The 21,702-nt window shown below is 42.6% G+C and overlaps 1 protein-coding gene and 1 long non-coding RNA gene across 2 annotated transcripts in view; one reads left to right on the top strand and one right to left on the bottom strand.

Annotated features, from left to right (window-relative positions):
- The window catches only part of LOC138642070 (ubiquitin-conjugating enzyme E2 E2), a 311,858-nt gene that overhangs the window by 219,170 nt on the left and 70,986 nt on the right, over positions 1 to 21,702 (bottom strand). Inside the window, exon 3 of the mRNA XM_069729987.1 lies at positions 20,758 to 20,808. Coding sequence (XP_069586088.1) covers positions 20,758 to 20,808 — 51 coding nt within the window. The remainder of the gene's footprint in view (positions 1 to 20,757; positions 20,809 to 21,702) is intronic.
- LOC138642071 (uncharacterized) overlaps positions 1 to 21,702 on the top strand; it is a 97,094-nt gene that overhangs the window by 11,265 nt on the left and 64,127 nt on the right. The window contains exon 2 of the long non-coding RNA XR_011313992.1: positions 9,948 to 10,143. This is a non-coding gene — a long non-coding RNA (uncharacterized lncRNA). The remainder of the gene's footprint in view (positions 1 to 9,947; positions 10,144 to 21,702) is intronic.

Below are 21,702 nucleotides of genomic sequence, written 5' to 3'. Positions count from 1 at the left end.
TTCTACAAATGGATTTGCCCCAAGTTTATGCTCTGCTTCTATTGCCATGGATTGAGCGGCCGGAGTTCTGTACTGTACAAGCGGCAGACTGGAATCATAATCGAGTTATAGCCACTAACCACAGACAGCACTATAATGGCCATTTCCTAACTACTGAAGAACATAGCTCCAACAACATAGCTCCAATTTTTTTTGCATTTTGGGCCATTTCAGACCGGGTTGTGTAAATACAGCCCTATAATGAGTTTCATACAATTGCAGCTCTGTATTGGATGGTAAATATGAGCCTTGGAGAGAGGCCATTGTCACGTTCTTGGCAGAAGCACAGTATGAGACTATGCATTACTGCGCATGATCCCAGAGACACTATTCATTATACAATTATGGGACATTTGGAGCATTTTGAATTTTATCAAGACTAAGCAAACGCTGATAATGGTCAAGTATATCACTGCCAATACCAAAATAACCTCTATATGCTTGTTCTGAATAGTTCTACATACAAGCAGTGCTGAAGGATAACGTAGAAGTATTGAGCAGATCTGTCAGCTGGAACTTGTAGTCTATGTAAGGACCGCAGATTATAACCACAGGTCCATACTCCTAGCAGCCAAAATGCAAACCGCTGATTGAAAACAGAGAACTCGCAAACGGGATTTACAAATCCGTGTATCAAACGCTCGGTACGGACCGTGATATACGGCCACGGGGTCTCCTAAGAAAACACCCTCATAATAATATATGAGGCTGTTGAGTTCGGTTCAGGAACCCCGCAGCCAGCCTGAACATCACACTCCGTGCCTGGACATAACCTTAGTACATATTGTTCATCCATATGGGCGACGGGCCGAATGTGGGCACCAAGTGGACCTCATGTACAGTATACATAAGCGTTTTTCACTAAGGTCCTCGTGAAAGAAGCCACTACGTGCATTATTCTGGTCCATTTTATACATCAGCACCCAGACCCAGTCATCTCCACAGTTTGTGGCTGCGACTAGCTCAGTTATTACAATGGCTGTGTGAACTCTGCCTAATGTGTTGGGACAAAGCCACTGGCAAAGTACTGGAGGGGAGATATATATATATATATATATATATATATATAATCCAGCAGAATAGAGCCATATGGTATTACTGGAATTCAAGGAGTAGGATTTTCAGCAATCTTTACATTAGGCCGAGTTCTCATCCTGTTTGCAATTTATCTTTAAATGCTAATCATGTCTTAAATGTTAATTGAGGTTGAGAGCTGCCAAAATTCCTTCCTCCCTCCGATTGGCCTGTATAAATCACTTTGCCCGGAAAAATTTCTGTAAAGGTACCTTCACACTGAGCAACTTTCCAACGAGAACGACAACGATCCGTGACGTTGCAGCGTCCTGGATAGCGATCTCGTTGTGTTTGACACGCAGCAGCGATCAGGATCCCGCTGTGATATCGCTGGTCGGAGCTAGAAGTCCGGAACTTTATTTGGTCGTCAGGTCGGCGTGATTGGTCATGTTTGACAGCAAAAGCAACGATGCCTGCAATGGTTTTTCATGGAGCTTAACCAGCGAGAAAGATAAGTACGTCACTGGATCGCTCCTGCATCGTTCTGCTGTTGCCGGTGTTTGACGTCTCCTAGCGACCTAAACAGCGACGCTGCAGCGATCGGCTCGTTGTCTATATCGCTGCAGCGTCGCTTAATGTGACGGTACCTTTACTTCTAAGAGAGACGGTCAACCGTCCTGAAATTTGGACTGTACGTACTTTGGTTCATGAAAAGTGAGAGTGCAATGAACCTCAGAGATGGGAAACATCCTTGCGTCAAGTCTTCTCACTTACTTGTCGCCCCGCCGGTCATCTCCACTACGAGATAGACTTGCTGAACGCCTTTCTGCCATTCAGTCGTTTGTGTGGTGCTTGCATTTCACTCCTGAGAAATTCCTTGTTCATTTGTAACAATGAACAGTCCTTAAAGGGAACCTGTCACCCCGAAAATCGCGGGTGAGGTAAGCCCACCGGCATCAGGGGCTTATCTACAGCATTCTGTAATGCTGTAGATAAGCCCCCGATGTTACCTGAAAGAGGAGAAAAAGACGTTATATTATACTCACCCAGGGGCGGTCCCGCTGCTGGTCAGGTCGGATGGGCGTCTCAGGTCCGCTCCGGCGCCTCCTATCTTCATTACAAGACGTCCTCTTCTGATCTTCAGCCACGGCTCCGGCGCAGGCGTACTTTGCTCTGCCCTGTTGAGGGCAGAGGATAGTACTGCAGTGCGCAGGCGCCGGAAAGGTCAGAGGCCCGGCGCCGGCGCACTGCAGTACTTTGTCTGCCCTCAACAGGGCAGAGCAAAGTACGCCTGCGCCGGAGCCGTGGCTGAAGATCAGAAGAGGACGTCTTGTAATGAAGATGGGAAGCGCCGCAGCGGACCGGAGACGCCCATCCGACCTGACCAGCAGCGGGACCGCCCCTGGGTGAGTATAATATAACGTCTTTTTCTCCTTTTTCAGGTAACATCGGGGGCTTATCTACAGCATTACAGAATGCTGCAGATAAGCCCCTGATGCCGGTGGGCTTACCTCACCCGCGAATTTCGGGGTGACAGGTTCCCTTTAAAGAGGCGCCAAAGTGCTCATTTCTAAAGAAGTGTGGAGGTCGAAATCCACCGCCCAAACTGTGTATAGAAGCTTTTCTTAATGACAGAGTAATCTCCAAGGGACTGTGGCCACCAAGATCACCTGATTTAATTAACACCGCTGGATTTTTTCCTTTGGGGTCATTTGAAGGGTTGGGTGTAGAGTAACAAGCCGCAAACATTACAGGCACGCCGAGAGAACATACAGTGAGAAATTCAGGCTATGACCCCAGAAGTCCTGCAGAATACATTCAACAATATGGAATGGCGCTTTCATGTGTGCTTGGATGTTGAATGGTGGACATTTTCAACACTTACTTTAAAACATCAGTTTCTCATGAACCAATGTAAGTATAGTCCAAATTTCACTACGATAGACCTTTTCTAGAAGTTACAGCTATTTTTCTGTCTAAAGTGGTGATCACCTGTATAAAAAAGGCATAAAATACCATAGTACACAAAGTTATAAAATAGTAAAAAGGTTAAAAAAAAAAAAAAAAAAAAAAAAAAGGTATTTAAAGTAAAACACTCTGGGTGACTGACACCAATGTATGACGTATAACGTATAAGTCCTGGCAGACACATTGGGCAGAGGACATTAACGTGCTGTGGACAGAGCCTTATAAATACATTATAAGAAAACATTTATCAAGGAATACTTTATGAATTTTAGGTTTGCAGCCAGATGTGCCTAGTTCTCACACCAGTAATGGTAACTAGTATTGTAATAATTGTTAACTTTCTTAACACATGCAACAAGTATCGTTTCTCCTTGCGGAGAGTGACATGATAAGCATGTCGAGGTGAGGAGACTTAAAGCCGCAATGCTCCTCTGGGAAATAAGCAAATTGTCTCTCTGAAGAGACAATTAACACATGCAAAAAAGAAATCTAAGTGTAGGTTTTCATTTTACAGTACATAACTGTGAGGTGTTACACACAGAACAGTTTATTTAACCCTCATTACCTTGTATATTTAGCAGGCGGGGATCGTGAGCAATCCTTGCATACTTCTATAGGCTAGGTCAGGAACAACAATTGAAATATGCTATCATGAAAGGAGCAAACTAGGACACCTCTGGGAATGAAGTCAGAAAAATCAGCTATTACAAGGGCTGTCTTCTTTCATTCAAAAAAAAAAATAATTAAAATTATACCTCTCAAACTTTGCAGTGCAATTAATTGAGCATTGAAGGCCTCCATATACATTAGATATCTGTAGGCAGACTTCCTTACACACACAGCTATGTCCCCCGGCTCCTGCAAAAACAGTTACCTCCCCAGAGTTCTCCATACACAGTTATGTCCCCCCAATCCACCATACACAGCTACATCCCCCCACTCCACCATTCACAGCTACCTCCCCAGGCTCCACCATAAAGAGCTACCTCCTCCGGCTCCACCATAAAGAGCTACCTCCCCCGGCTCCACCATAAAGAGGTAACCTCCCCCGGCTCCACCATAAAGAGCTACCTCCCCCAGCTCCACCATAAAGAGCTACCTCCCCCGGCTCCACCATACACAGCTACCTTCCCCCACTTCACCATACACGGCTACCTCCCTCCACCCCACCATACACAGCTACATGCCCCCTCTCCACCATACACCGCTACCTCCCTCCACTCCACCATACACAGCTAGATCCCTCCACTCCATCATACACAGCTAGATCCCTCCACTCCATCATACACAGCTAGATCCCTCCACTCTACCATACACAGCTAACTCTCTCTACTCCACCATACACAGCTACCTCCCCCCACTCCACCATACACAGCAACCTCCCTCCACCATACACAGCTACATGCCCCCTCTCCACCATACACCGCTACCTCCCTCCACTCCACCATACACAGCTAGATCCCTCCACTCCATCATACACAGCTAGATCCCTCCACCATACACAGCTAACTCCCTCCACTCCATCATACACAACTAACTCCCTCCACTCCATCATACACAACTAACTCCCTCCACTCCATCATACACAGCTAGATCCCTCCACTCCACCATACACAGCTAGATCCCTCCACTCCATCATACACAGCTAGATCCCTCCACCATACACAGCTAACTCCCTCCACTCCATCATACACAACTAACTCCCTCCACTCCATCATACACAACTAACTCCCTCCACTCCATCATACACAGCTAGATCCCTCCACTCCACCATACACAGCTAGATCCCCCCACTTCACCATACACAGCTACCTCCCTCCACCATACACAGCTACATCCCCCCCATACACAGCTACATCCCCCCTCTCCACCATACAGAGCTACCTCCCACCACTCCTCCATACACGACTACCTCACCCGGCTCCACCATACACAGCTAGCTTCCCCAACATACAAAGCTACATCGCCCGACTCCACCATACACAGCAACTTCCCCCGACTCCCCCATACACAGCTACCTTCCCTGTCTCCCCCATACATAGCTACTTCCCCTTACTTCCCCATACACAGCTACCTCCCCTCACTCCCCCATACATAGCTACATTCCCCAACTCCACCATACACAGCTACTTCCCCTGACTACTCCATAAACATCCAAATCCCCAGACTCCCCCATACACAGCTACTTCCCCCCACTCCCCATACAGTTACCTCCCCTCACTCCACCATCCACAGCTAGCTCCCCGACTCCACCATACACAGCTACCTCTCCCAACTCCCTCATACACAGCTACTTACCCCGACTCTGCCATAAACACAGCTCCCTTCCCCCATACACACAGCTTCTTCCCCTGACTCCCTAATACACAACTATCTCCATTACCTTCCCCTATACCCAGGAATACTTGGTTTGGCCATGCACCTGTGTTCACCATGAGAGAGTCCACAACATACGCCTCTGGTAGCCGCTTACTTTTTGGAGATGAAAAGGATCGGCAGTTGGAAATCCAATGAGATATTTCCCTCCTTCGACATCATCTTTTGGGTGAAGAGACCTGAGTACCTCAAACACATTAGACTGTCAGCGGATCCTGTCAATATCAGCAGGTTCAGTTGTGTTTAGTCTAATGTGTATAGGTCTTTAATATGGGAGAAAGTGTATCTAAAAGGTGCTGTGAAGACTCAAAGACTCTATAGTCATCTAACTTGCTATATAAGAAACAACCCTCTATGTACTCCACCTGCAGTCCCCAAAATGTGGGTTTGAGGGCTAATCTTAATATAGCTGATCACTTGTACAGTAGTGCCCTTCCCGATTTAAGGGATCAAACTGTAGAGAAGCCATTTTGATCAGCTGGTCTCAGGTCCTGACTTGTGCTGTCCATACTAGAGTTCCCCCTGTAGTACCACCCACAGGCAGTACAAAGCATAACATAATTAAACAGAGCTCTATTGAATACCATGGATGAGCTGATTGTGATGTAGTTATCGATTAACGAGAGCATTTACATACAGCAATCCTTACTTACAATAGCTATGGATCAGCATCATAGGAATTCCTGTAATTTTTCTTAGGCCGGTCCCCACACAATACACGTCTTTATCCAATTTACACATGAAAAATATCACTACAAAACGATTTCTATTATTCCAACTGAAATATCATACAAAACTGAGCTATCGGCACAATTTCCAATCAAATAACTTATCAACTTCCAAAAACAAAAATATGTGTTCTGATAAAAATGCACATCATTTAGTTTAATAGTGTGACAGTGTAGTGAACCATATACAAATAAGATATCAAAGCCTTACACAGCTTGTTAGAAAATGTCATCACTGAACTCTCACTCAGTACACAATTAGCTTAAAGGGAATCTAGGAGATTGATATGTAGGCCTGTGCGAAAAGATTCAGCGCAACTAGTCTTTTACTTTGCTTGGGAGTCCATTGGGTGGATCTAAACAGTGATTGACAGCTCATGTGGCAACAGAGAGAAAGCTTTCTACCTCTTAGTGAAGAGCTACCACTTGCATGCCTGGTCTTTACGTCGCCATATGCTAGTTGGTGGCCTCCACACAGAGTACCCCTTTCCGGTGGCCAGCCAGTAGGGCAGCCATCCCCAATAGGTTGTGATGGAGGACCAGCTTTCTTTATCCTGAAGAACTAATTTTCATTCAAAAGGTGGTCGCACAGACAAAGTTGAGTGCTTACTCGCCAACCTAAAAGGTACATTACATACAGTCCTGCTCATCGCTATTGGCACCCATGAAGTGTAAGTACATAATGTGGAATAACTCCTGAAAAAATAAATCAAGTGAAACAGTTTTCTTGTATAGAGCACTTCTGAAATGATAAATGATCATTTAAATCAAAAAAACAATGGAGAGAAAACTAGAAAAACCTAAAGCTTGTTATGACACTGGTATTGGCACCCTTTACATTAAATTAGTAGGGAAACACAGTATCAGTCGCCTGTGGGAAATCACAAATGAGAATCACCTGTAATCAATTGTCGGTGCCCATGTGACATGAGTTAGCCAATGAATGATGACTTCAGTGTTTTAAAAAGCCACATGGTAGGCCCTGTTTATTCATCACAATGGTGAAGACAAAGGAGCTGTCTGAGGACATCAGATCTGCTATTATTAGCACACACAAGCCTTCCAAAGGGTATAAGGCCATCTCCAAAGAGCTTGGTATCCCAGTTTCAACAGTTAATAAGAAGTTTGCCCGTTATGGAACCATCAAGAACTTCCCTAGACGTGGGGGAAAGAGGAAAATTGACAAGGAATGTCTTCGAAGGTTGGTGTAAATGGTGGAAAAAAAAACAGAAAGTCAAACATCCAAAAAAGTCCTGAAGGCCAACCTGGAACAGTATGGGGTTATGGTTTCAACAAGTACCATACGCCGCACACTAAATCAAGCAGAGCTTTATAGGCGAAGGTCAAGGAGACACTATTGCTGAAGAAAAGATATAAAAAGGAACAATTCATCTTTCCCAAAGAGTACCTTGGCAAACCACAATCCTTCTGGGAAAAAGTTCTTTGGACAGAAACAAAAGTAGAGTTTTTTGTCAGTGCAAAGCAACAGTTTGTTTAGAGACGGCGCAATGAAGCTTATAAGGAAAAGAACACCCTACCAACAGTTAAGCATGGTGGAGGATCCATAATACTGAGGGGTTGTTTTGCTGCGTCTGGTACTGGAGGCCTTTACCATATCACAGGAATCATGTAATCAGATAAATATCAAGAGGTTTTAGAGCAGAATGTCCTACTCAGCGCAAGAAAACTTGGTTTGAGTCGCAGATCATGGGTCCTCCAGCAAGAACATGACCCAAAGAACATATCCAAAAGTACACGGGAATTGGTTGAAAAAGAAAAAAATGACTGTTTTTTAAAATGGCCATCAATAAGTCCTGACCTCAATCCCATTGAAAATCTTTGGTGTGAGCTGAAATCTGCCATTGGAAAAATAAACCCTGCAAATATTCAAGAGCTTGAACAACCTGCAAAGGAAGAATGGGAGAAAATACCAGCTGGGAAGTGCAAGAAGCTTCTAGATGGCTACAAGAAACATTTGGAGGATGTCATCAATGCCAAAGGGTGCACAAACAAGTATTAATCTGGGGTGCCTTTATTGCTATACATGCTGTTTACTCTGTTTCTATTTTGAAATTGCAACATGTAAGTTGAAAAACAATGGTCTATTGTTGTATTTCTTTGGACCACTAATTAAAAAATCCTGAGGAAATAACTTTGGAACATTTCCATTTATTTCTGAAGATAATGTACAGTTTATGAAAAAATGAAGCATTGCCAATAATGGTGATGAGCAGTATAAGACCGAAAACAGTAAAAGTCTGTCCTGTACTTTTATATTGATAGCACCCAGCATTCCCACCAATCAGTTGTTATCCCTCTCCAACGGCCAGTTATAAAAAAGTGTACAGAGCAAACACCATGGATGCTGGTGAGTACTGCCCTCCCCGGCAGCCCCTAAACACTGTACGGGGCGCTGTGTCTTTGTCTCCATACACTGATTACATCAAAATGTCTCACCTTCTGCTGCTCCAATGCTGGCTCTACCCAGCTGGTCTGTCTTCATCAACTAGCTACAGTGGTATACACATGGCTGCTGCTGCTGTGTACTGGGCGCAGAGGTCAAACTGATGTAGACGGCATAAGACCACTCAGCCCAGTGATTGGCTGCAGTGGTCACAGTCACTGTAGTTGTGGCATCACCACTGCACCCTGTCAACAAAGACCAGGGGCGATGGCAGAAAGACCATGTTAGAGCAGCGTAGTTTGACAGTTTTGCCATTTTTAACCTCTGCAACCTTATAGTATACAGAAATGTAATAATGAAAAAAAAAAAACTTTAAAGAAATAAGCGGATTCTACAAAGAAATAGTGTTTAATGTTAATTTGTCACCTATCCCCAGGATAAATGTATTTTATTTATATATTATACTTCGTTATATAGCACCATCATAATCTGTAGCACTTTACAGACATCATCATCACTGTTCCCATTGGGGTTCACAAACTAAATTCCCTATCAGTATGTCTTTGGAATGTGGGAGGAAACCGGAGAACCCAGAGGAAACCCACGCAAACACGGGGAGAACATACAAACTGCTTGCAGACGTTTTCCTTAGTGGAATTTAAACCCAGGACCCGAATGCTGCAAGGCTGCTGTGCTAACCACTGAGCCACCGTGCTGGCCATAAATGTATGGATAAATATGTGATTGCTGGGGGTCTGACCCTTGGGATCCTCCCTTATCACAAGAAAGGGGATACTCTGTGTGAATGGAGCAGTAGTGAGCATGTGCAACCATGGGACTGAGAACCCTGCATTATGATTGGTCAGCCGGTAAAAATGTAGTTTACGGAAAACCCCCTTCACCACTTATGTAGCCGTAGCCAGCAGAGCCCTCCTTTATACGGGGACCATACAGCCTCCACGCACTCCGGTTCAGGCTCCGTCAGACGTGGGGTGTACTGGTTCAATGATAGATTAATTACACATATACCAGGTCGGACATATTGTTCTGGTCAATTCCAACGGAAACTAACAGAACACAAAGCCTGTGTATAACTGAGATCAGAGTCCTGTGATACAGCAGACGTCTCATCCACCTTTATGGAGCCCTAGGACAGCGTCACACACACTGGAGCCATAACATGACCTTGTGCACGCCGAGGAGACTTATTAATGCAAATACAGATTTGAATTCCAAAAGTCTAATACTTGGGTTTCAGCCCATGAAAAATAGTGAATTTTCCCTGGCATACACTGGAGGGATTTACCAGAGTAATTAATACCTCTCCCATAGTGAGCGCGGCTCCTGCACCTCCTGGTGCTGATATATTTTCTAGCAAAATCAAATACGGAGCTCAATTATTTCTCATTTTGTTGCAGAAATGAAACAGCAATAACTTGCTTATGGAAGCGGGAAGATATGTCATCATCGCTTTCAATTTTACAAGCTTCAACTTACATTGCCAACCAGAGAAAAGCGGCTGACGAGTGATGGCTTGTCACTTTCCACGTAGCGGTGATGGTGCCCGCTGTGACAGCTCCCGAATGCGCTGCCAGGCTCAGGAAGCCATCTGAGGTAACAGGACATTTAAATAACATTTACATCTATGCACCGGAACAGAAACAATCCGGGCATGATTGACTGCTCGGGAAACAAGCAGGGCATCATACCAACGTATGTACAACTGTGCACATTTCAGGCCATTTACCGGCATTTTCTCTTTAATTATACCGCTACACAGCTGGAATGCGTTGTACGCCTCTTAGGCAAAGAAGAATCTTCAGATTACTTACTGACATAAAGCAAACTGACTCTTCAGAGAGGAAGAGGACTAGAACTCTAGCGCCACCTATTGGAAGTAGCAATCCTAACAGTCAATGTTGACCCTTTAACAAGCCTTGTCACATGACTTGGGATAAAAGCCAAAACACAATTTCAATTTGCAGAGCTCGTTAAAGGGTCAACATTGACTTTTAGGATGGCTACTTCCAATAGGTGGCACTAGAGTTCTAGTCCTTTTCCTCTCTGAAAAGACAATTTGCATATTTCCCGGCTTTAAGTCTCCTCACCTCGACATGCTTAACATGTCACTCTCCGTAAGGAGAAACGATACATCTTGGATTACTGACATCAAGAAATTCCCTTTGACTAAAATGAATGTGGCTAAGACGTAATACTAGACCTGACAATAACAAGGGTGTCACCGTTCCTGAGAAGAAAAAAAATAATAGGAGTGACCTTTCTTCCCATTCCACCTCCTTCAGGGGTGGGGAACTTTAATTCTGCCAAGGGAAATTGAACATTTAATTCATCCTTGGGTGGCCGTACAAATTGTACCCCAACTCCACCCACAAAGTAGGTTTTGACGTTGGCACTAGTGTCAGGATGTAATCTTTCATTGCACACGCCTCAGTAGGGAATAGTGATGAGCGAGTATGCTCGTAACTCGGGATTTCCATAGCATGCTAGGGTGGTCTCCGAGTGTTTCGGCATGCTTGGAGATTTATGTCGACGCAGCTGCATGATTTGCAGCTGCTAGACAGCTTGAATACATGTGGGGATTCCCTAACTAAACAGGCAACCCCCACATGTATTCAAGCCATCTAGCAGTCGCAAATCATGCAGCTGCGTCAACATAAACTAAATCTCCAAGCACACTGAAATACTCGGAGACCACCAGAGCATGCTCGGAGAAACTCGAGTAACGAGCATACTCGCTCATCACTAGTAGTGAACGCTGAGTTCGTACAGAGTAAGCAGAAATTTAAATGCTGGTGGCCATAAAAACACAGCTGCCTGTCCCACCACTGTGATCTCCAAGAATCTGCCCGGGGGCCGTAGAAAAGGTCATCATCGGCCGTAAATTGCCCACAAGCCTGAGGTTCCCCACCCCTGACCTAGCAGAAGATTGAAAACCTGGACTGGTACTTGGCTTCTTTCTTTCTGTGGCTCACATACAAGTAATCACAAATTGCTAAAAATACCGTAAATTAAAAGACTGAAATAAATGAATTTATATATCCTTAGGTTATGTAATATTTATGAAATCAAAGAGCCCATACTGACATTAGAAAGCTGTTGGCGCAAATGATTTGACAGCTATTATCACAATCTTTCACTCTGATGTTCTCTATGAAAGAGCCACTGCCAGACAAGTTTGGCAGCAGCTTATATCCCCAAACAAATGGAACAGATGTTGAAATTCCAATGACTGTATTTTTTCTCTCCCGACATCATCTGAGGGAGCATTAGGAGGCCTTAAACACATTAGATCGTTGGCCGATTCAACCAATATGGGCTCATCTGGACGCCCTTAGTCTAATGTGTATGGTGACCTTAATGCCTCACCCACTAAAAAAAAAAACACCAGTGGCACATCATGGTTGTAGAACCTGTTCTAAATTTTGTACTGAGCTGCAGGTTCACCAAGTTCTGGTCTATTTTAACAAGGCAAAAAAATAATATGTAAGTTCGCCAGTTTCCAAATATCAACCCGGCAATCCCCAGACAAACAGGAAAAATGTTAGTTCATCTGGAGCAAAAAATCACCATTATCAGGGGCACATCACAACCTGTAACTAGAGATCTACTACCGATAACATGACACTGTATGGGGACAGAATGATCATATCAGCGCTCGTTCTGTCCCCGTCACTGATTCTCTCTCTGTAAACAGGCCAGTAACCCTTGTATACCGCCTATCGGTGTTTATTTATTGGCTTGGTGGACCCAAGTGGACAATTAGAGCATGTTTGGCCCTTACAGTACATTTGGAGGTCTGCGATAAATGGGATATTCTCTCCTTTAGATCCGAAATATCATAAGTTCAAAACAAACCCTCTTGGCGAACCTTGCCTGCATATTTTTAGCTAATTGTCCAAATATACTGGTCAGTTGTATTGTTAATGGCTTTGAAGTGATCCGGCTGATGACCGGTTATTATTACAGTGGCAGATTACTCCCTATAATGAGCTCTCAGTCTATACAGCATGTTGATTACTGATAGTTTAAGGCCACTTTACACATGAACAACCATGAACACAATAATTGACACCCCATAGAGCTTGAAGGTTAACAGCGGAAGATCCATATTTGCACAGAGATGTGATGTCGACAATGAGGATTTTTGGACCTGAATGAATATTTTGCTAGCTGGCGGATTGCTGACTAGTATCCACAGGATAACAATAGATTGCATGATTATCTGCGCATTTAAAGAGAAGATATCATCAGAAAATTAACAATTGTTAAATCAGGCTTTTGATATACAAACAAGTATTTTAATACATTATGGACAATGTTTTTTTTTTACCATATTAAAATTTTTATTATAAAAATAAAATTTGTAATCTTGAAATTTTCACACTGGCCATTGGGGCATTTTGTAGACTCATTCTTCCTGTCTTTTCTTGAATAGTTTTCTTATCGGTAGAGTCAGGATTACAGTGACAGGTAATACCTCTATACACAGCTAACAACACAGGATCCACCAATCACAATAGATGATATAACAACTGATCCTGCTCACAATGACATTTGCTATGGTCACTAGACAATTCAATACAAAAGATAGTGTAGGGGGTCTGACCATTGTGGCTTATGTATATGTATTGTTTCCTGAAACAGAAGAGACAGGATTATAGTGACAGGTAATACCTCTAAACACAGTCAATAACACAGGATCCACTGATCACAACAGTTGATCCTGCTCACAATGATATTTGCAAATGGTCATTAGACACTCCAATACAAAATATACGGTCGGTGTCTGACCATTGTGGCTAATGTACATGTATTGTTTCCTGAAACAGAAAAAAAGACTAAAAAAGCCCCAGTGGCCAGTATAAAAATTGTAAGATTTCTAGTTTTTATTCGTATTACAGATTGTGATACGTAAAATAATAAATACATTTAACACGAAAATCTGATTTCATTAATAGGTCAATTTCTGATTATAGCTCCCTTTCAAAGGGGCCTGGACGCAGTTATTTGGAAATCCATATTTTTATTTTGTTCTACTGATGTATACAAAGCCAGGCGGACACCAAAAGGACATTCCTTCTTCTGGCTAATCTAAGTCTGTGGACATGTTTAGCTCGTATGTCGGGCACAAACACTAAATGCACATTCTAAACAAGAAATAGCCTCAGATGTCTCCTAAGGTTCGGCAGAATCCTAACATATCCCTGAAGCAATGGAAGAGAAAGAAAACAAACTGACATCAGAGAAAAAACAAGTTACAATGCGCAACCTTGATCTGAATCTTCCCAAAGTGTTTAGTATTAACACACATAAGAGTTTATTCCAGGAAACAGTCAATTTATCTCTCAGACTGAAAAAAAAAAAAAAAGCCGCCAGTAATGGTTTTCTATGTATAAATGCTTTGTCCTGACCTTTAGTTCCGCAACTGAAGCGGTTATTGATGTACAAAAAAAAACACATTTTACTCCAGCAACTGTGCCTTGTGTAGATCTGGCCACGTCGTTAGCACATTGTTGTGTAAATTACCCGTCTAGTAGGAAAAAAAAGTGATATTACAAGAACGTGGGCAGCCGGTTGTCTGAAAGCTGACACACTATGTATGCGCTCTTCAAATGAGGATTTATCTAGAGAACAAGCGTTGATCCACTGAAATATGAATCAAAGGCAATTACTACAAAGGTCATTTCCCGTTTGGTACTCGTCTACTTGGAGAAGAAGTGTCACCATATTTACCAGCCGCACAGAAACAGAAAGGCTTGTTCCCCAACAGGCAATGCGGCTGATAACAAATTACTTGACTTTAGCTTTTATAGCATCAAAAACAAAGTTGGCAAAATATATAAAAAAAATTATTTATAAAAAAAAACAGAAATAAACATTAGCAAAAGGTTAATCGTTAAAGTAAGGCTCCATCAATATAGTTGCATCAAGGGGACCTGTCAGCAGGTTTTCAGACCCCAAACTGACATCCTCTATGTAAAGCCCTTGTAATGTTGATGACGTCCATACCTTTGTTTTATAAGGCTACATTCACACATTGCTTTTATTTCTGCAGCCAAAACCTGCTCTCTTGGCAATAAAAAGCTGCTTATAAAAAGCATGTTTTGCTGCAGGGTTTATTTAGCTGCGTTTTTAGTACAGATTATATGTGTCATTTGTCCACAGTACATGTTTCCTTAAGTTAGTTTAATTCACCAAAAAAGCAGCAAAAACATATGGTTTGCAACATTTTTGCTTTCTATGGTGAAAAACACGCAACGCGCCGTGAACATACCCCAAGGCTGTGCCTGCTTTTTATAGAAATCCATCACCTAATTATCATGAACAATATTTAGAATTGAGAATCCTCAGCGGTTGATACCTTTTAATGGCTAACTGAAAAGATGGTAACAAATTGCAAGCTTTCCAGACTACACAGGTCTCTTCATCAGGCAAAGACTAAAAGAAATTCTGAAGAATTACATATTTATGCACAACATAGCACAGAAAAAAAAATGGAAAAACCATGTATAAGACAGACCATGGATAAGACAGGTGACATGAAGCAGAATTACCATGAGTGATAAACAGTTAAGTCCATAAATATTGGGCCAGTTCTTAGATAAGGATTGTTTTGTTGGGGTCTGGTTCTGTTGTGATGACCCCTCATAATCTGAGGGGCAAGTTCCTTAGTTGATGTAAAAAGACATAAATCCATGCGACGCATTCATTCCTGCATTTAGACTGTCAAAGGTCGTCATCAGTTTATATTCCCAAACTCTTCTGTCTCTCTGAGATTTGAAGCTATCTTTTAACACAAGTAATTTCATGTCATTTCATGTCCATAATGTTATGATTTGGGAGACAAAAATGTATTGCCACAGGTAGAACCATTCTTTTTTCTCTTATTGTGTGGCGGTGAGAATTCATTCTTGTTCTAAGCTTTTGCCTTGTCTCCCCCACATACAGACCCCAGTTGGACATTTAGTACAAATAATTAGGAGTGACGCAGCTGAAAGTACCTGGGATCTTGTAGTCCTAATGTGAATTATCATGCAAATGCGTCCCAAGTGCAGGGATCTTGGCTCTGTGCTTACAACTCTCTGGCCCTCTGTCTCTTTCTATGTCCACTGCTGGCCTCCAGTCAGGGACGGACATCACTATTCTCTTTGACCTGCTATCCCGCAAGAGATTTAGTGTAAGTGCCGTCATTACTGGGGGCGGTGAATGCGCAGTAAAGTCCTGATGACACTCGAGAGTTGGGCCATAGAGGGTCACACTTGCCACCCCTGGGTGTTTGTGCGAAATCTTGGGTAGGGTAGCACCTCACAAAGAGTAGTGATTAGTGTTGAGCGAGTGTACTCGATGCTCGGGTGATCTCTGAGTATTTGTTAGTTTTCATCGCTGCAGCTGAATGATTTACAGCTATTAGACAGCTTGATTACATGTGGGGATTCCCTAGCAACCAGGCAACCCCCACATGTACTCAGCCTGGCTAGTAGCTGTAAATCATTAAACTGCCACGATGAAAACGAAATCTCCGAACACTAACAAATACTCGGAGGTCACCCGAGTGTGCTGGGGAAAACACGGGCAATAAGTACACTCGCTCATCACTAGTAGTGATCTGTCAGTTACTGGCAGGCGGGGAAAGAGAGATGCAGAAGGACTGTAAGTGGAGGCCGGCACTGGGATCTGATTTGAATAAAAATTTGCCGATGGATTTCTGTAAAACGGAGGCACGGACTTATAAAACATAGGTATGGATGTCATCAACATTACAAGGACTTCACATAGATGATATTGGTTTACAGTCTAAAAACCTGCTGACAGGTTGTCCCATCATCACAATCAAGAGTAATCTGCAGAGGGCAGCTTCACATTTTCTTGGCAGAGGTAGACATTTACAATAGCCTGCATTCAACAAATTACTGAGAAACTATAGAATGAAGATGGGTCTGCAGCCAAGAACACATTTTTAATGAACGGAGGATAATGACAGTTCTATATGGGTTCCTTTTTGCACAAAATTGAAAAATTATGTAATGTCATTTATACATTGCTTGCTTCTGCCTTGTATTGCAGTCTATAGGAAAACAGAAATAAAAAGAAAATCCTATTTTAGGCTATGTGCACACGTTCAGGTTTTTTCGCGTTATTTTCGCGGTAAAAACGCATTAAAAACACATACATTATGCATCCTATCATTTAGAATGCATTCTGCATGTTTTGTGCACATGATGCGTTTTTTCCCGCAAAAAAAACGCATCGCGGTAAAAAAAAAAAAGCAGCATGTTCATTAATTTTGCAGATTTTCTGCGTTTTTCCCGCTATTTTATCCATTTGGGAAAAAACGCATAAAAAACGCACCAAAAAACGTGTCAAAAAGGCGTGAAAAACGCGGTAAAATCGCAGTAAAACGCTTGCGGATTTCTGGCAGAGAAATCCTGACGTGTGCACATACCCTTAAAGTGATTTTTCTCTTGCAGCAAAATTGGACTGAAAAAATGCTGGCAAGCGTATAAAATAAAATGTTAGCTGGTGCAGACCTACACTAGATGGATCTAACATCGAATCTTTGCCATTGCTCCGGTCTCACTGCTGACAGATTCCCTTTTAAGTCAACAAATCGCATCACCGCTGTAGCTAATCACTGAGATCATCGGTATTGCTGACAGAAACAACATGAACCAGTGAGCTCAATGAATGGCTGCAGCAGTGATGCCCACTGTCAACACGATAGCACCTCTGCAGTCAAAACAGAGACCAGAAAGCTGGAGAGGGCGAGTACAAGCTGGAGAGGGCGAGAACAAGCTGGAGAGGGCGAGAACAAGCTGGAGAGGGCGAGTACAAGCTGGCTTTGTTATTTCACATTATAGGACTCTAATCCCTCACATCTCTCTCAGTCCCTCTCCCCAGATGTCACTACCCATCAAACTAAGATATTTAGCCTCTCTCTTTCTTCGGGTATCTTTCCCTCTTCATTCAAACAAGCCATCATAACCCCTTTACTTAAAAAGCCATCTCTGGACCATAACTGCGCTGCTAACTACCAACCGGCCTCTAATCTACCCTTTATCTCCAAACTTCTGGAACACTTGGTCCGTTCCCATTTCATCCGCTATTTCACGGAAAATGCCCTTCTCAACTCTTTACAATCTGGATTCTGCACTTCACACTTTACAGAAACTGCCCTTACTAAAGTCTATAAAGACCTATTAAAAGCAAAATCCAATGGTCACTACTCCATGCTGATTCTCCTTGATCTTGTTGCAGAATTTGGCACTGTGGATTAGCAGCTCCTCCTCACCATACTCCGCTCTATCGGCCTCAAGGACACCGTTCTCTCCTGGTTCTCCTCCTCTCTTACCACTCTATCTTTTGCCAGATCTTCGTGCTCTAATCTTCCCCTTTCTATTAGGGTTCCTCAAGGCTCAGTCCTAGGTCCTCTCCTCTTCTCCTTATATACTGCCCCTATTGACAAAACCATCAGTAGGATTTGGTTTCCAGTATCATCTGTATGCTGATGACACCCAACTATACACCTCTTCACCTGACATCACCCCCGATGTAATACAAAATATCAGGGATTGGCTGTCTGCTGTCTCTAACGTCATGGGTTTCCTGTATCTGAAACTGAAGCTCTCCAAAACTGAACTCCTTGTGTTTCGGAGTCCAGTTACTAACCTACCTATACCCAACTTTTCAATTTCCTCGGGTGGTTCAACCATAACTCCTAAACAGCGAGCTCGCTGTATTGATGTCATATTTGACCCAAAACTTTCCTTTATTCCCTATATTCAATCACTCACTTGCTTGTTTCATCTTCACCTTAAAAACATCTCCAGAGTCAGACCTTTTTTCACCTTTGAAACTGCAAAAACTCTTATGGTCACTCTTATTGACTCTCACATGGACTACTGAAACTCTCTTGTGTCTGTACATGTCCCTATTTAATCGTGATGTGCTACTGAATATACTAGAGCTATATAAATAAAATGTAATTATATTATTATTATTACATACTTGCCAGTATTTGGGGGCTACTTTGCTGAAAGTGGATAACTCTTTAAGTAATCAATTTCCCAAATTGTACCTCAGTGTATTCAGAATCCCTCTGTGTGAAGTGGTCTGCCCCATAGTGACACAGTCATTGGGCAGATATAAACAGTACATTGTGGACCAGACCACTGTAGAAAGCTACTGGAGGGGTCCTCCTGACTACGTTATGAAAGCTAGTGAATTCGGTCATCTGAGGTAACAACAATATATTTGGAAATTATATTCCACAAATATTTGTGTTAAATTGTCTTTTCAACAGAAGTAAAATGTGAACCTGCACATCAGTCAAGAAGCTTTTCCACATGAAAGCACATCTACATACATTGGCCCACGGCTTATACCCTGCTGGCAGCGGTTCCCGATTATCGGATCCTGCTCCGGACAGGTCCTCCTTGACATGAAATATCTAATGATTTACGTTATTGCCCTACTAGACTTCTGCCAATCTGCACCCGTAACAGATGTCCTTGACAAAGACCGTTCCCGCTCGAGAAGATGGACCATATCTGTTTTTGACTCCTTGCCGGATCAAAATAAACTGTCACCGCAGCAAGACCTGCAGTCTTATTATCTTTTATGGTGCTGAGGTTCCTACCCCTAGAAGTCTGGACCACGAGACCCTTCCCCAAGCACATATTGTTTTTTAATAGGACAGTCTTTCTCCTTCTAATTCACATCTACATGGAAACTTATCATATTATTCATTTATTATTCTAGTCATATTATTCCCAACATATCACTGATATTACAGTTATTATAAAAATTTAACATTTCAAACAGAATGGCCCCAAATATTGTAAAATATTCAAAGCGGAAATAGGAAGGAACAAACAGCACATCATATAACATACAACCAATAAAATGCAAAGCAGAACACAATGAAAAGTCACACAGGCAAGTAAGCCAAGAGAAGGCTGGACATTATACACAACTACCACGAGCTAGGATGTCCTCAGCTGGGTCCACATCTACCAATTTGTAGAATGACAAGACCAAGAATGTTAGAGTGTAGTAATTTATGAAGGCAAAGGATCACAATGACTGACTATGACTGACTGTTCAAGACTCAAGAGTAGAATGTTCTTGATCTGATGACTGTTTAATGCTCAGGTCACAATTCCTCTGGATAATTCCATTACAAATCCAACCAAAACTCTGCTGGTTCCATATTTATTGACTATAAACATCATAACATGGTGTCATGCTAAAGGGGTTGTCCAGGAACATATATTTTTTTACTATGTCCTAAAAAACTAACTAAGGCTACATTGACACTTCATACCGGGGCTTTGTGGACGGCTGCGTACTTCCTTCCTGAAGCTTCGCCCTCTTCCTCACTTCTTCCGTTTAGCTCCGCTTACTTCTTCATGCATCCTGCGTACCTATCTTTAACATTGGATAAACAGGACATGCGGATGTACGCGTATGCGTCGTTTTGAGGTGCCCCCTGTCCGCACAAAACGCAACTTGTTGCATCCCTGTGCAGTCAGCGGGTGCGTCAAAATGACACATCCGCATACATCTGGATGTCTTGCATACCCAATCTTAAAGATAGGTACGCAGGACGCATGCAGAAGTAGGAGGAGCTAAACAGAAGAAGTGTGGAAGTGGGCAGAGCTTCAAGGAGGAAGTATGCAGCCATCCGTAAAGCCCCGGTATGCAAGTGTGAACGTAGCCTAACAGGCAGGGAGTTGCTAACATAGGCCTAGCTACCTGCCTGTCCTACCAGGCACCAGGCCAGAGTGGTCACTCCTGCCGGAGATTCAGCTGCTCCACGAAACAGAGCAGCTCTTCTTCTGGACTGCTCTGTCAAAGGGACGTGACTGCCGACGTCATGCGAATTGAAAGCTCGCTCTCTGCTGTTAGGTAGCAAAGAGCCGGCTGTCAATCAGCATGATTTCGGCAGTCACACCCCGTCAACAGAGCCGAGCAGAAGAGAAGCCGCTGTTCTGACAATGTGATATCTACGGAAGTCGCTGAATAGCCAGCAGTAGTGGTCTATCACAACTAGCTGCTTGCTAGTTCTTAGGCCCGTAGTAAAAAAAAAAAGAAATAATCTTAGATAATCTCTTTAAAAGGTAGGAACGCAAAAGCTCGGCCACATTACATTACAATGAAGCTCATAAGAATAATTCTGCCAAGAGAATGAAATAAAATATAACCTACCTGCAGTTTGGAGGAGGATCCAGTGTTATTTCCGCAAGCTCTTTCTGAATTCTTAAAGAAAATTAAAGACAATCATGTCATATAGGGTTAATACTAAACATAAAAGTAACAATTAAAAGGGCACAATACTTTAAAAAAAATGCATAACTTATTAGCACAGGTGAAAAGAAGAAAATTTGTATGGTTTATCAGAGGAACCTACTTATTTCTCCGCTTATGATCCACTTCCCCCCCCCCCCCCACACACACACACTTGTTCCTAAACTTGTCAATCACTATACTGAAACCTATGGAGATCGGAGAAGTAGAAGGAGAGACATGTAAAGTCAGGCAGCAACTATATTAGTATATTAGCTCATGTCAGAGCTGTATTCACAGTTACACTGCTCTGTACTTTTGTGTAATTTCCTATATGCCTCTGATGCTTCTGTCTGTGGGTTACCAAAGGAAAGAATAGCAGCAATTCCCTTTAGTGTGCAGTGGAAGGAAAATATAATTGCAGCTAATGTCCACCTTCTAGTTCAGAGTTGATTGCAAATTAGTGATAGAGCCTGCCGAAGGGAAACTGGTGAGCAATGCAGTACGCATATCATAAAATGGGCAGTAGCGGTGTTATTCCTCTTGGAAACAGACAATCACTGAAATGTATTCTGAAAAGTTACTTAAAAGTAGAATTACCCTATGATTAACAAATCACTTTGTATAAAAGTAAAACATCATACATCAAAATTCCCTTAAATTGAACCTATCACATATTACTTGTCAGAAGGATATGGACCAGAAGGACAGAAGGAGCTGAGCAGATTGAGATATACAGTGGCATGTAAAAGTTTGGGCAGCCCTGGTCAAAATTACTGTTATTGTGAACAGTTGAAGATGAAATTATGTTGAAAAGGGCTAAAGTTAAAGATGACACATTTCTACACACATTATATATATACAGTG

The sequence above is a fragment of the Ranitomeya imitator genome, chromosome 6 (genome assembly GCF_032444005.1).
Source record: "Ranitomeya imitator isolate aRanImi1 chromosome 6, aRanImi1.pri, whole genome shotgun sequence".
NCBI classification, from domain to species: domain Eukaryota; kingdom Metazoa; phylum Chordata; class Amphibia; order Anura; family Dendrobatidae; genus Ranitomeya; species Ranitomeya imitator.
This window is presented reverse-complemented; position numbering and strand designations above follow the sequence as displayed.